Consider the following 14,318-nt stretch of genomic DNA (forward strand, 5'->3'; position numbering starts at 1 on the left):
TCGGGAAGCTTATTTTAATGAAACATTATGAAATGCCACAACTAGAATGCCGTAAATCAAGCGATCATTTGGTTGGATCGGTCATTTGATTCCTCCATGATTCGCTGATCCACTACCTCTGGTTTACCGCTGTAAAGTTTGGATTGGGAAGATAATATCAAAGATATCCAGCTCTGATCTAGTTTAACCGCGGCCCTGCTGGTTGCTGGTGGCAGTATAGTGCCTTGCTCAGCTGTGTGCAAGAGGTTTCCTGCCACCTGCTGTAGAGGCAGAAGCACCGCTGCTGAAGTGTTTCCAGAGGTTTCACAGCTTTTCCATTTGCAGGTTGCTGCGGTTTGTCCCACAAAAGTCCAGAAAAGATGTTGTTTTCTTGAATTTAGGCGTGTGGCTGATTGAATGTGCATTAGTATTATTATTTTTTCTCAAAGAAGAAATGTAAAGTGCCAGATAGAAAAAAAGAAAAGGTGGGAGGGAAAGTGAAAAAGGCCAAGTTATTTTCAATTGTCCAATAAAATCATTATTTTACTTGATAGTAGTTTTTAGTCCCATTAATGAAACATTTATACTCGTGCCATTTCTGAGAGAAACATAGGGATGACAAAGTTAGCATTTCATGTACTTTTATGCACATTTCTCAACATGTGTCTTCACCACAGCTGTTTTTTATCTGTAGCTTTGGTCTTAATGAATGAACAATTTAAGCATCTCATAGACCGTTTTAGATTTACAACGGGTAAAGAGTGAGTGATGCAGTGGGTTTAGTTTTAAACCATTTTAAGTGCATTTTTGATTTGCATCCACTAGATGGCTGTAAATAATCATTTAGGGGCCAGAAAGTCAAGAGGAAGTAAACATTTGGATTTACTGTACTAAACTACAGTAGTAACTGATGCTGAATGGATATGAAGAGTCCCACTGATTCCCCTCTCCACTCATCTGATGTCACTTTGTGATGTGTGTTAAAGGGCATAGGGGCTTGTCATGCATTAATGTCTCTCTCTCTCTCTCTCTCTCTCTCTCTCTCTCTCTATATATATATATATATATACATATATATATATATATATACATATATATATACATATATATATATATATACATATATATATATATATATACATATATATATATATATATATATATATATATATATATCCTCCATTATTGCAGTCCCTGTCAGTCTTTGACTATCTACATCTTCATCGCCCACATTCGATCCTGAGCTGATTTTCCATCCGTTGACGTTGTCACAGCCTGTCACATTTTCCGTAATTATTCCAGCCCATAATCCTCCCTCAACCACTCCAACCTATGTATAAAAATATCATTTGTAATGATTAATCCACCCGCATGTCCTCTGTTTCTCTCAATGAATCTGTGATTCATCCAGGCGTACGACATTTGATTTGTCACCCGAAAATTTAGTAGTTAGGCTTATAAGACATTGTTGAAATTTCATCTTTTCCCCTCATCATTTTTGTCATGTTTGTGATCATATGTCAAAAAATACTCATTATGATTCAAATGTGTACATGACTCAATAACGAGTGACTAAATAAAGGGTTCTGTCTGCTGTTACATAACTCAAATACTATTCTATTCTACCGAGCACACAAAGGCCTCCAGCCACTGCGAATTAGAGTCAGTAGCAAGTCTGGGCATATTTTATTATGGTGCTACTTGAGCATAAAGGAATACACCGCAGGTACCATTTTGTGTCAGAATCCTCTTTTCCGTTTGATGACACAAACCTGAAGTAGAGCCCATCCTGTTTGGCTGCCATGAAACTTTCCCTCAAGCAAAGTGCAGAGAAAGTGAAACCATATTCACTGACCTTATATTTTTGGGCAGGTGGGAATTTTTAAAGAAGTACAAATAGTAAACAACATATTATGACATTTGTGATTCACACCATAAACGAAAATTTTTAAAATCTCAATTTACTTGCTTGGACAGTTAGATATCCTATTACACAGTTTTCATTCTGTTCTTTAAATTCATTTTATTTCTACAGTTCACAGAATGATTTGATGGGGGAAAAAAATCCTTTTTTCATTTTTTGCGTTACTGTTCCAATAAACAATAATCCCATACACACATTTATCTGCTCTACAGTGGTTCTAAGTATGATAAATACCGTCATCCCCCGTGTTGTAACAGACACGAAGAGGGAAAAAAAGGGGAACTTATGGATGAGCACTATACGCACGCCAACCACCACGCAAACACGCTTCATGAAGTCTCATCATAAATAAGGAACTGAGTGATTCATTCTGGAATGAATTCTTATCAAAGTTCTTCACTGCTTCCTTCTCCTCCTGGCGGTGAGTTGCGTTCCCTTTTTCGGCATGAATTACGGTGAGTGGGAGTGAAGGGCCAGCCCCAAGATGCAGAAGCATTGTCTGGGCCTTCTGTGTTTTTTTGGGGGGGGGGAAAGCACCATCTGGATTCCTCTTTATTCTATAGATACTTAGGGCGCAGCTGAACACGGACCCACATCAAACGTCCTCGTTGCGTGCAGAGACGGCGCTCAGGAAGCAGACAAACACGCCGGCGCGCTGCACAGCAGAGGAAACTCGGGACTCGCACGGTTGTCAGCTAGAAAACGTCCGTCTGCCCCGCGCTCTGCCGCCGGCCTGACGATGCCGCAGTCCACCCAGCACTCCTTGATCCCTTTCCTCCTGTTGTGGATCGCCCTGCTGTCCATCGTCCAGGTCGTGGTCATCGTCGTCTTCTTCACGGTTGGACATCACGGCCCGGTGAGACCTCTTTTAAATAAAAAAACAGTATCCCCGTATTTTATTCACAGAATATGACACGGCGTTTTATGAGCGTTGATGATGAGTTACAAGCGTGTACATCCGTGCATCTGCGGCACATTTGGATGAAGTGACAGCTGCGGCATGTTAAAACATCTGTGCAGCACTGCTGCTCTTTCTTGTGGTTTTGTTAGTACATGTGGACGTTGCCTGCAGCTTGTTACAACGACCCCTATTATGACTCCCAAACAGTGGGAACTCTTTGCATAATGTTAAAGTAGAAATATTCACGTTATCGACGCAGCATCAAAGCCAGAGATGAAACTTTGCCACACAACAAACGCACCCACAATGGATTAAATCTGGTGCTATTTAAAAATAGATATAAAGTTCTACATTTGACGTCTAGCGTTCGAAATATGAATTCAGCATCTGGAGTGGGATCGTCATCCCCTACCGCCTCAATTCTCCAGGATGCGCTTGAACCATTTTATCATGCTGTTGTTTTGAGCGTATTTTGTTCTTCTATTTCCTTCTTCAGTCTCACAATGGTAGCAGTGTAACACCAGAGAGCCCAATGAAATTCGAGGCAAACGACACACCTTTGGTAAGAGAGACTTTGCGCTCCTCCCGTTGACCGTTGTGTTACACACGTCCTTGGTGATTGAGGAGTCGTGCGACTGTGATTTCTGTTCTTGTGTTTTTGAAATAACACCATTAAAAAAACAAAGAAACACACACATCTGGCAGGAACGCTGTTTCTCAAAATACCTTGACGTCTCAATACGTCAGACGATCTAACCGCTGTCCTCACCTCTCGGAGGAAGCACAGTGACGTCCTGACCACATTCGGGGAAATGCCACAGAGCTGTAACAGTTGTCGCTTTGTGTTCCCTCTGAGGATTGTGTTTGATTCATCCTATCGTCACCGTAAAGATGGACGTCAAAAGCGTCACGCTTTGTAACACGCGTGGCGCCGTGCTTAATGTAGATATATGGAGCTAACTGGATCTCCTCTTCTTTCAACAGTCCCCCTCCGAGCACGGGCTTCTCTTGGGCAAAGGCAAAATGCTGACCTTCAAGGCCACTGAAGGTAAAGCTGCTTCAGATATCAAGTCGTACCACCATTCACACTGTGTCGATAATACAGATTAAAAAGTCATTCCGGCACCTCAGATTTGATCACATGTTATTCCATCAATGCTGACAGGACACGGAGATACAAATTTCCTATACATACATATTCAGAATGAAGTTGTAAGAAAACAGGATCACAGCTCATTAAAGCGTTTCTCTCCCCGACAGTCAACCGTGAAATGAAATGGTCGGCAAAGAGTCCCGATGAAGGCCTGGTTTCAGAGGAAGAGGGAGGAAAGGTTTTGAAAATAAGGAGGGATGGATACTTCTTCCTGAATCTTCAGGTGACACTGTCTTCATGTCCCAAGGTGGGATCGCAGCACACGGTCCTCATGAAGAGGGCGGACAAAGTGATCATGCAGGGTTGGATTAACAAGGAGACGTGCAGCACGGGGCTGGTCGGCAAGGTAGAGGAGCTGTACGCAGGAAGCTCCCTGGAGGTCACCACCACCGCTGGGTTGTCCATCAATGAATCTCTCACCCACCTGGACATCATCTACATGGTGAGGCCTTAGATGAAGCTCCGGTACGGTGATGGGCAATCGTCCAGAGAGAGTTTACTTATTGTCTTCGTCGCTTGCCCCTGCAGTCCGAAGGGTGACTTAAGAATGTATTTAATCCACAGTCTGGGTAAACCTGTGGGTGAACCCTTTTAAATTGTGGACAACCGCAAAGAAATCGACCCCGAAAACCAAATTGGCCTTCTCTAATGTGGTGCTAAAGACTTTTTAAAAACCGAAAAACACTTTGGTGTAAGACAAAAAAAAAAAACATGATGTATGTTGTTTGTTTGGGGAGGATTTCCATGTTAGAAAAGGAACAATTCTCATTACTCCTCAAACATCTGTGATCGAGGAGCACATTTTTTTGTGAGCGAGTGAACCAGTCCACTTGATTGTATTTTGTTTTTGTTGTTTAGTTGAAGACCGTATTATTATTCTGAAGTGCTGGTGGATTTGTTGTTATTTGCAACACAGCTTCTATTTGCTGCTTCCTACTTTCTTTTTAAGTTTAAGTTAATGAAAATGAAAAGTTTAAATGATATTTATGTTGTATTTATTCATTGTTTGGAACTACAATATGTACAATAAACACATATTTGCTGTATTCAACAACATTCCATGTGCAGGTTAATAGTAACAGTAAAAGCAAATAACAGTAATTAATGTATGTCACTGTGTGACGAGGTCTTTTCCTTATTATTTACGTTTGCTAAAATTGAACAAACTAGACATCATAGTTAGTAAGCTTTTAAGAAAGACGACAAAATATAGCTTTGGTTTACTTATTTGAACATGGCGTGATGGGATATTTAGATCTTAACTCAATCTGTAATGATTGTGAGAAAAGTCCTTTAATAATCACGTCCACAAACTACAACTTTTTTTTCCTTTAGAATGAAAAGTGAAGACTTGAGAGAACTAACAGCTCGATATTCTTTACTACCACATTGTGACACCTGAAATCACAACTTGTGGTGGTTTATGTGTAAAGTTTCGTGTTATTGAGGAAATGTTTGGCTTCGTCGATGGGAGCTGATCGCCACCCGTTAGTTTGAATGGGCATTGAAAAAAAGTATTTATTCTGGAAACATTTAAACAATGATGTGTACGCATTATGACCTTAACAACACACACACAATGTGACACCTGCCTTGGAAGAAATCTCCCTATTAAAAAACATATTTTTAACCTACGGTTTCATTTGTTGTGTTTGAACGCTTTTGACTGTGAGTCACTTCCAAGACCCTGAATATAAAGGGAAAGCGAGAGGTCGTGACAAAACAACGGGACCCCGCAGACAATGAGTCACTAATAGAAGGAAACCCTCTTATATGCTGCGTGCTATCGAAGAATATTACCTCCAGACTGTGAGAAAGAAAACAAAGTCGAATCTGCACAAACATCCAGCATCCTGTCCGACGCGACAACAAAGATACACAAAAAGCCACGTTGGAGGAGGTTAGTCATCACCACAGACACGTATTTTCCAAGTTAGTGGGGTTTCATCTAAAAACTGTTCCAGAACTGTTCAACCCCACAGTCCCATATCTGTATTAGCTGTTTCCACCACCACAGCTTTCGTTTGCTAGAGGAGGAGAGGTCCAAGAAGCTGAATTCAGATGCACACAACGGGCCTATCAACCACCCACTCTGTGGCATTTATTAAAGGCCTCTGCTTGGGCTGGTTTGTTCCCACCGTTGCTTTGCGGATGTCGGGTTGTGCATCCACGTAGAGACCTGCGGATGCATGATGTTTCCACCCTCATGTCAGACGTGTTTTTCAATGTGTGATATTTGAGTGACATGAGCATCTAAGCTCAGTGGTAAAACATGTCACTCACCATAATAATCAATTTGCCAGAATTAAAATGTTTACGGTCACAGTAAGATTTTTTCAAGATTCAAGATATTTACTGTCATATGTAGAGTTTAACAGGTCACTTTGTTATTTTGCCATGCCCTCCTTCCACAAAGCTACAGATAATAAATAAATATATATATACACTAAAGAGCACAATGTATAAATATGTGCATGCGTTAGGCATGAAGCGCGGCATGACTCAGTGAACTCAACAGCAAAGTGGTCCGTATAATCAGCACTCCAGAGACCAACACAAGGGGACAGCATTTAGCTGTGGACCGCGTGCTGCAGGACCACCTTTCACTTTTGCTGTGCTAAATGAAAAACGTTCTGCTCTACAGGCGCCACACGTTGCTCATCCAGTGTACAGACGCGGCTCCTCGCTGTCTCCAAAGATGGAAACGTGACGGCGACGGAACATGTTGCTTTCATTCATCAAAGAGAAAATAATTAGATAAGAGGCAAATAGGGAGAACTGTCAACCCCCACAGTCTGTGAAAGTAATCTCTGAACTAATGTTCTATCATGAGAGAAAACCCAACTGCAGGAATCCCAACCACAGCTGATACAGCTCCCCCTCCCCTCTCCTCCCCTCTCCTCCCCTCTCCTCCCCTCCTCTGATGCTACAGTCTGCGACACCTCAAAACAGGTCGGCCAGCGCTGGAAGATAATGAGTCACTCACACACAACAAGTGTTCACCATCCCCTGCTGTCCGGGTCTGGGGTTGGAAATTGAGTCAGGCAATCTGCTGCTGATGTCTCCCCCCCCCATCGGCCCCCTTCACCACTTCCTCTTCAGTTTACAAACATACAACTCTGTGGGTGTTTTCAAGAGCAGATTCTTCGAACAGGCTCAGCTGAAGGGAAAGCGTAACTGTGTGAGGTACAAGAGAGGGGAAGAAAAAAAAAAGGGCTTGTCACCATAGTGATTTGGTGATGAATTGAAAACAATCCTCTTCAGACGTCTACTTGTGGAATGCACATATTGGTGCTTCTCAAATGCAGGTACATTTGTCATGTTATATTAATGCACCGCCCAGTATCATTTTAGCATCGACCCATTCTGGTTTACACGTGAGCGCTTTGTTCTTCCGTCGTGTGGTTAGACCGAGTGGGTTTAAATGTTGCTACTGAGACCACCGAGCAGATGCTCCTGCACAGCCTCATCTGACTCAACAGGAAACGAGTGAACTTCAGCTACGTGACAGAAGAGAGCATGACTTTTGAAAATCATTATCTGTTTATTTTCAGAAACATTATTGCACATAAAAAAGGAAAAAGTATAGCAATGATATAATGTATTCAACCATTGAAATAATAAATAGAGAGTGCGTTGTGTGTTACAGCGAGAATGAAAAGAAATGTATACAAATGTAGAAAGTTTGCATGTTTTTAATTTCGGCATTAACATAAAACATATGTTTGTACTCAGTAAAAGACAGAACAATGTGCAAAAGCTTTTAAAAATCTGTCCATGACAAGTCATTTTTCAACATTCAGACAAATAGGACTTAAGAAAAAAAGAAATCTCTGATAAGAAAGAGTTAAAAAAATGTTTACACTTTAAAACGGAAGGTTTCACGCTCACACTGGCGGTAGGAAAGCCCCCTGCACTGCCCCAACCTCGATAACACTCCATGAGGTTTTCACACCTGCCTGTGTTTATAGTCATGGGTCTACTTTGCATTTCTCAAGACAACTATTATTAACATCTTAAAATTTGTAGTCGACTTTTTTTATTTTTATTTTTACTGGTGACATTTATATCATATATGCACCGAAGACATTCTCGTAAGATTTGGATCGCACAATGTGTGAGGTGTCGCTCACTTCCACAAAAACCGCATCGTTTTTGTAGAAGTGAAACACTCCGGCCAGGTAGCTGCTGGATTGCTTATCGCTGGACCCACGTGAGGATCGCGTGGACAGCAGGAGGGGAATACTTTCCCCCTTGTACAGTTGAGTTTTCATACTAACAGAGTGGGTGAAAGAATGGACGTCCACAAAGGAAACCTTGGAATAGACATAGTAATAACCCTCCTTCTGAATAACGAGACGTTTGTTCTCGTAGTCCATTTCATAGAGGAGGGGGTCGGCCTGTGTGCTCCACGCCATGACCTTTTTCTCGTGAACTACATCTTGTCCGTCTGGGGGGGAAACAGCGACAACGTGAGCACATTGGATTACGTATTCATCGCTTTTCAAACAGGGTTTTCACTGGCGAATGCCGTACGCAGGAGAACGGCCACAACAATATGAGCCATCTTCCAACGCGGCGTTAATTCGAGGAACATGAACACTTGTCTCACCTGTCAGATGGGCGACCGGTTTGGAAGGAGGAATAACGAGGCGGTGAGTTTGCGGGGTGGAAGGAACGAGCGGACCTGTGTGAGGACCCAACAAGGCGTCATTCGCGTGGCTTAAGTAACCTGAGGCGATATTCATCAACGAAAGCAACAGGTGCTGAGAGACGTACCTGAGATTAACTTAGACGGCGATGCAGAGGTGGCCTGTAAAAGGAGGGAAAAGTATGGAATGCCGTTTTAGTCAAAATTAGATAAATGAATAAATACGTAAATACATGAAATATGCATTTGAAATACATCATCACGCGTGCAAATGGCCGCTGTTTGAACAAAGTTGTCAGAGAGGGATGCAAGAAAACTACGAGCACGTTAAATCCTAAAATCTGAGATTTGTTTGGCTGCAATGTTTCCACGGAGCAAAGTAGGACGGGTGCGTCTTTTTCTTGTAATGAGCTAATAAATCATGCTCATGGAGGAAAATAGACCCAACTCACCACGGAGTCCGACCGTAAAACACCACATCAGCGCCACGCTAAACAACACGGGTTCCTTGGGATTTTCAAGAAATGGGCCGCACTTCTCTACTCTCTTCCCCATTATAGTGAAATAATTTCAGCGTCAGCAGTTTTGCGGGAAGAAAATCCTTCATGTGATTCAGTGCGGCCCAGTACCGCCATCATGTTACTACCTGCATATCTGTCATCACAAATTTGACTTTTGGACAGCGGAGGTTTCCGCTGTGGTTACAGGGCTAGTTTAGCGAGCGGTTTCCCACCCGCAGCATGTCGCTCCGTAATATGTACATATTTAAAAGGTGATGTGAACAGTGGCAACTGTTGTCACAATTCTAATCTGCAGACTGTATATTTAATAAATAAAACTCACAATGTTGACATTAAAAAAGTAATTTCATTTGTACATGTGACTGATGTATTCAACATTTTAGAGAAAAGCAGAATAACTCTTCCAACTGGTGGAAATAGAAGGCGTTCAGAACAGAATGAAACAAAAAGGCGTTTTGCGTTTAGCGGGAGAAAAGAGAAAACTGTAAAAGAAAACTGAAAGTGAGTCGTGGCCGAATGAGATCACGTGGTAAAGTAAATCCAAAGAGGCAGCAGAGGGACACAAGAGACAGCGTTCACACTCACGGAGCCCGGGAGCCACAGATGGTAGATGAAGCAGGCTTCTATGGCCAGGCCGCACAACGCCACGCTCACCAGCAGGAACAGCACGATCTGGACCGCCGCAGCCTGCCGGGCCCCCTGGCTCGGCCTGGGGGTCGCCGGGGGCTGGGTGGTGTAGGTGTCCACCACGCACTTGGGGGGATATCCACCCTTGGTCATAGCTACAGGGCGCTCTTTCTGCAAGCGGAAATTAAAATTGCAATCTGCGTGGAGAGGTGGTCGGGATGCTGTTGCCTCAAGGGGGGGGGCCCGCGGAAGACAGAAGGAGGACGAAATGAGACAAGAGAGGGGTGTCAGAAGTAGCAAAGAGGGTGGGCCCACCTCTGGTTGGCTCAAGTGGAGAGCCTACGTCACAAGGAGTGACAGATGAAAGTGGAACGCGGAGATGTTTCACGCACCTCGTGTGTCTGCACACATCAAAATGACTTTTCCTGACAATCGATCGGTGACGAAGCCTCGAAGAAGAGAGGCGACGATCACACGAGTCAAACATAGCACGACACCTTTTAACCTTCCCTTCACACCCACCCACTACTGTAATAGCAATGTTGCAAGGCCCACATTCATACTTCCTCTCTCTCTCTCTCTCTCTCTCTCTGTCTGTCTGTCTCTTGTCTTTTAGTCTGCCAGATATTGACCTGAATAAAGTCTAGCATCCAGATGTCGCCTGTTTAGCCTCCTGCGTGCGTTGAAACACTGCAGACCTTAGTGATGCCTGAGGCCTTTGTTGGAATTGTTTCACCGGACCAGTGAAGGCCGCGAGGGGACACGGCAAGATGAACTCAATTAAAAACCTGATATTGTGTGATATTAAGACTGACACTTCACTTGTCACTTTGTCTCTTGTCTGTTACTTGTTCGTTAGTGCACTTTATGCCTAATATTTTTCTTTTTAACTTTTTAATATTGAATTTTTTTTAACTGTATTCCCTTGTTTTATACTAACCCATAGCCTTAGCCTTATTCTACTAACCCATTGCATTAGCATTTCATTCCACTTTATTTTATTACTTGTGCACTGTTGTCTTGTCTGTCTACTGTCGCGCACTAACCGCCAAGACAAATTCCTTGTATGTTTGACATATTTTGGCTAATAAAGGTTTCCTGATTCCTGATTCCTGATTCCTGACATGTATCGCTTCTTCCTTGACAAGTGATCTTCTAGAAGATTATTCTCACATTGTTGTTGAACCCCGTCTCTGATACCACACGAACACATCCTACAAATACAATCAATCTTTTCATTATAAGTATAAAAGCCTTTGCAATAATAACTGTTGAAAGAGCAAACAAATCTGAACGTGGCATAAAAAAATTAGCCAATATTCTTCACTTCCCCTTTTGTCGGTATTGAAGGGACATAAGCGTAAATAAGTATTTCTGTTCTTCCCGTAAGCAGGTCTTGTGGTGGTGCAAATGGAAGTATCGGAAATAAACATACATTTCCTTTTTTATACAATCTATAGATTTTTAGAAACAATTCAATATCAGGTCCATAATTCAGCGCTACTATTTTATCAACCAACAAAAACCATGTTGATGTATCTCACATGGTTTTACTTTTTTCTTTTTCATTAACCTAATTTATGACTTTAGGCTTTCATTTTACACACGGATGTTTTGTTACACGTTTAAATCACTAATATTTTATTTAAATATTGCCAGACACACAAAATATGTAATTAGCAAGAACTGCAATGTATACAATAATCTAATCCATTACTTTATCATAATTGTTATATCCTATTACTGTTATATAAAAGAAGATGGTGACAGGCAGGTTGAGCTGAACAAAAAGCGAGCTTAAATGTCACAAAGCTGGTTCTGTGAAACAAACGCGAGGAAAAAGACGCAAAACTAACTAAAAGCAGCAATAAGCAGGTTAAATAAACTGAGCTGCACCCTGAACTGGGCGAGCAAACTACACCTGAATGCTGAACACTCGTTTTTATGAAAACCTTTGACCCATATAAACTTCTTCCTTACTTCGTCCACGATGTCGAGAGTGCGACGGTCTCATTTGTCTGCTTTGACCCATCTGCACCCCCTGTATGATAGAAGAGGACACAACATGCACTTTGTACGAGAAATGGATCAAATAGAAACATGTTTTAACCAGTTATAAAAGCACGAGGAGCGATGAAAAAGTAAGCACATCTAAACCACCTTACACGATAAACGTTCCCACCCCGGGCCTCGTCACGCGTCTTATCGCGTAAGGTATGTCGCTACACCTCCGCCGGGCAGTTTTGCATGAGGCTGCATTCCAGACCGCAGAGACCGGGAGGAGGACAGCGGCTCCGCTCCTTCACATCACGGACCAACAACCTTTTCCACCCGGCGTCAAACCACAAGTCAGTCATTGCACAAAGCACAATGTACGTGACATAGCGACGTAGGACGCAGCGGCCCAAGGTTGGATTGCGAGTGGCTTCCATGGACTGTGCACCGCCAGCCGGGGATGATGAAGGCGTGCGGTGAGCTCTTCTGGCTGGCGCTTTTCATCCGGGCTGTAGACTGGACTTTGGGTCTGGGGCCAAACAAAAACGTGGAGTTTACGTTTCTATTACCTGCCGGCGGCACTGAGTGTTTTTACCAAACTACAGCGAAGAACGACAGCATAGAAGTTGAATACCAGGTAAATATTATTTTCGTTGTGTGTGTGTCTCTTTGAGTCAAAGTTTTGATTAACTCTTTTAAAGTGCGTGAACACTGCTCGCTGGGAAAAACACGTTGACAAACCTTGGACTTTGGTTTTGAGTCGGATAAGAAACCCACTGCCGCCGTCGTGGAAGACGCTTATCTTCCCCCAGAGAAAACGCATCGTAAAAGCACTAAACATGACTCAGCACGATGACGACCTCCTCAACGGGATCTAATATCCAAAGCCACTGCACATGTGGCCCATCACTGCTGGTGGGTCACTCAGAGGCGGCCTCGCGGTGTACAACGGCCTGTGTTTGCACAGCCCCCCCCCCCCCCCCCCCCCCCCTATCCGACACTGAGCTTATCTTTCAGAGAGAGAGAGTTTCCCTACGCAAAGAAGCTCTACTGTCCCATTTATTACCACTGCGGCCCGCTCCTGGGAGCTCAGCGCGCTGCGTGTTGTATATCAGATGGCGCGCGTGCAGATCCTCATCCGGTGACTTACCTCATCCGCCCTTCTGTGCCGTTCACAGGTGATTGGTGGGTCGGGTCTGGACGTCGGCTTTGTCCTCGTCTCGCCCGGCGGACACCGGCTGGTCTCTGACTTCAGGAGTTCTGAGGGCCTCCACATGTGGGTCACTTTAAAGTATCACTGTGTCAAACTACCCACCGCTCGCGATGGCAGTATTTACAAAAAGGCATTTGTCATGACTGACGTCCTTTGGAGGTTTCACACCCGTTTTCTTCCATGCAGGGTGAATCCCGCCGAGGACGGAGACTACCGCTTGTGTTTCGACAACAGCTTCAGTAAAGTGTCAGCGAAGATGGTGTTCTTCGGAGTGACGGCAAATAGACAGAGCAGCGGTGCGTACGGAGGCCAACGTGACGTGGTGTTGCCAGAAAGCGTGGTGGACTACAAACTGGAGGACATCAGGGTGAGAGGGGGAAACATTGAGTTGTTGCACCTGCTTGCAGGCAGTTACCTTCAGAAAACTTTATGTTGGAACGCACCCCAAGCACTGACTCGCATCATCATCATCTCCTCCTCCCCCCCCCCTCCCTGCTGTGCTTCGTCCTCCAGGTGAGGTTGGACTCCGTGCACCAGGACCTGGAGAGGAGCCGTCAGGTCCTGACGGGTCTGCGGACCCGAGAGGCGAGGGATCGCCACCTGCTGGAGGACAACCTGTGGCGCGTGTCCTTCTGGTCCTGCCTCAACGTGTTGGTCCTGCTCATCGTCGCCGTGACTCAGATCTACACTTTGCGCCGCCTCTTCGATGGCGCCAGGCGGATGCGCGCGTAGTCACGGAAACATCTGCTCCCGCTGCGGATGGAAGTTGGACCCATATACCTTCAGTAATTTAACCTGGATTTTAAAGGGACACCTCACACTCTTGACAAACATATTTAAATAGGTTTTTATTTGCGGAAGTTGACTGCTAGTTCCCTCGACTAAAACATTGGATTTCGTGTTGTTGGGTTGAAATTGAAGACGTTTGGTATTTTAATTTTTTTTGCTCGTTTGCCACCTTTGAACCCTTTAATTCTCTGCTCTGCCGTTTCAGAGCACATTTTGAGTCATTATATGTTATTGAAAAATGTATTGACCCTAACGTAACATGATTAAGTCATCCATATTACTTTTGAGTTGTAAAAAAGATTATTATTGCTCAGAAAGTAAAAATTCAAACTTTCCATTACTTTACCATCGAGAAAATTAAAGGGATATTAAAAAAAAGAAATTACTCCGATATTTACTGATATTTAATTTCGCAAAAAAATATTTAATCGTTTTAATATTGAGAGAAACCGGTTGACCTTGGCGCGAGGGCACCGGAACCTGGGGGGAGGGAACCGGAAGTGAAAGAACGTTGACTCATGTTTGTGTTATTCGGGTTTTAGGACTCACTACTGCAGCACACACA

General features: G+C 43.6%; 3 protein-coding genes and 1 long non-coding RNA gene across 5 annotated transcripts; 2 read left to right on the forward strand and 2 right to left on the reverse strand.

Moving 5' to 3' along the window:
• The first annotated feature begins 1,498 nt into the window (after positions 1–1,498).
• tnfsf18 (TNF superfamily member 18) lies at positions 1,499–5,587 on the forward strand. Of its 2 annotated transcripts, XM_078083661.1 has the most exons (4): positions 1,499–2,759; positions 3,301–3,366; positions 3,789–3,852; positions 4,065–5,587. In XM_078083661.1, exons 1-4 carry the CDS (start codon positions 2,643–2,645, stop codon positions 4,409–4,411), a joined length of 594 nt encoding a protein of 197 aa, XP_077939787.1. In that variant the 5' UTR covers positions 1,499–2,642; the 3' UTR covers positions 4,412–5,587. The 2 variants fall into 2 exon arrangements, with proteins under 2 accessions (XP_077939787.1, XP_077939788.1); XM_078083662.1 differs by lacking the exon at positions 3,301–3,366 and having other exon boundaries at positions 2,469–2,759.
• Positions 5,588–7,477: 1,890 nt separating this feature from the next.
• tnfsf14a (TNF superfamily member 14a) lies at positions 7,478–10,024 on the reverse strand. The gene is made up of 4 exons (XM_040190147.2): positions 9,715–10,024; positions 8,737–8,770; positions 8,570–8,644; positions 7,478–8,407 (listed from the first exon to the last, which is right to left on the reverse strand). The coding sequence occupies exons 1-4, from the start codon at positions 9,907–9,909 to the stop codon at positions 8,022–8,024; spliced, it is 690 nt and encodes a 229-aa protein (XP_040046081.1). The 5' UTR covers positions 9,910–10,024; the 3' UTR covers positions 7,478–8,021.
• A 1,670-nt stretch (positions 10,025–11,694) lies between these two features.
• On the reverse strand, positions 11,695–13,643 carry LOC144384521 (uncharacterized). Its single transcript, XR_013451305.1, has 3 exons — positions 12,902–13,643; positions 11,922–12,280; positions 11,695–11,797 (listed from the first exon to the last, which is right to left on the reverse strand). It is a non-coding gene; the product is annotated as an uncharacterized LOC144384521 (long non-coding RNA).
• Positions 12,212–14,123, forward strand: tmed1a (transmembrane p24 trafficking protein 1a). Its single transcript, XM_040190149.2, has 4 exons — positions 12,212–12,388; positions 12,930–13,027; positions 13,151–13,331; positions 13,478–14,123. Exons 1-4 carry the CDS (start codon positions 12,212–12,214, stop codon positions 13,694–13,696), a joined length of 675 nt encoding a protein of 224 aa, XP_040046083.1. The 3' UTR covers positions 13,697–14,123.
• The last annotated feature ends 195 nt before the right edge of the window (positions 14,124–14,318 follow it).

This window comes from Gasterosteus aculeatus, chromosome 11 (genome assembly GCF_964276395.1).
Source record: "Gasterosteus aculeatus chromosome 11, fGasAcu3.hap1.1, whole genome shotgun sequence".
In the NCBI taxonomy this organism is placed as follows: domain Eukaryota; kingdom Metazoa; phylum Chordata; class Actinopteri; order Perciformes; family Gasterosteidae; genus Gasterosteus; species Gasterosteus aculeatus.

Excerpts from the sequence above, each read along its gene's own strand:
- tnfsf18 (XM_078083661.1), top strand. The coding sequence starts at position 2,643 with ATGCCGCAGTCCACCCAGCACTCCTTGATCCCTTTCCTCCTGTTGTGG. Across the intron at positions 2,760-3,300 it reads CGGTTGGACATCACGGCCCG|TCTCACAATGGTAGCAGTGT; the intron begins GTGAGACCTCTT and ends TTCCTTCTTCAG. Across the intron at positions 3,853-4,064 it reads GACCTTCAAGGCCACTGAAG|TCAACCGTGAAATGAAATGG; the intron begins GTAAAGCTGCTT and ends TCTCCCCGACAG.
- tnfsf14a (XM_040190147.2), bottom strand. The coding sequence starts at position 9,909 with ATGACCAAGGGTGGATATCCCCCCAAGTGCGTGGTGGACACCTACACC. Across the intron at positions 8,645-8,736 it reads GCCGTCTAAGTTAATCTCAG|GTCCGCTCGTTCCTTCCACC; the intron begins GTACGTCTCTCA and ends GTCCTCACACAG. Across the intron at positions 8,408-8,569 it reads ACCGGTCGCCCATCTGACAG|ACGGACAAGATGTAGTTCAC; the intron begins GTGAGACAAGTG and ends TTTCCCCCCCAG.
- tmed1a (XM_040190149.2), top strand. The coding sequence starts at position 12,212 with ATGATGAAGGCGTGCGGTGAGCTCTTCTGGCTGGCGCTTTTCATCCGG. Across the intron at positions 12,389-12,929 it reads GCATAGAAGTTGAATACCAG|GTGATTGGTGGGTCGGGTCT; the intron begins GTAAATATTATT and ends TGCCGTTCACAG. Across the intron at positions 13,028-13,150 it reads AGTTCTGAGGGCCTCCACAT|GGTGAATCCCGCCGAGGACG; the intron begins GTGGGTCACTTT and ends TCTTCCATGCAG.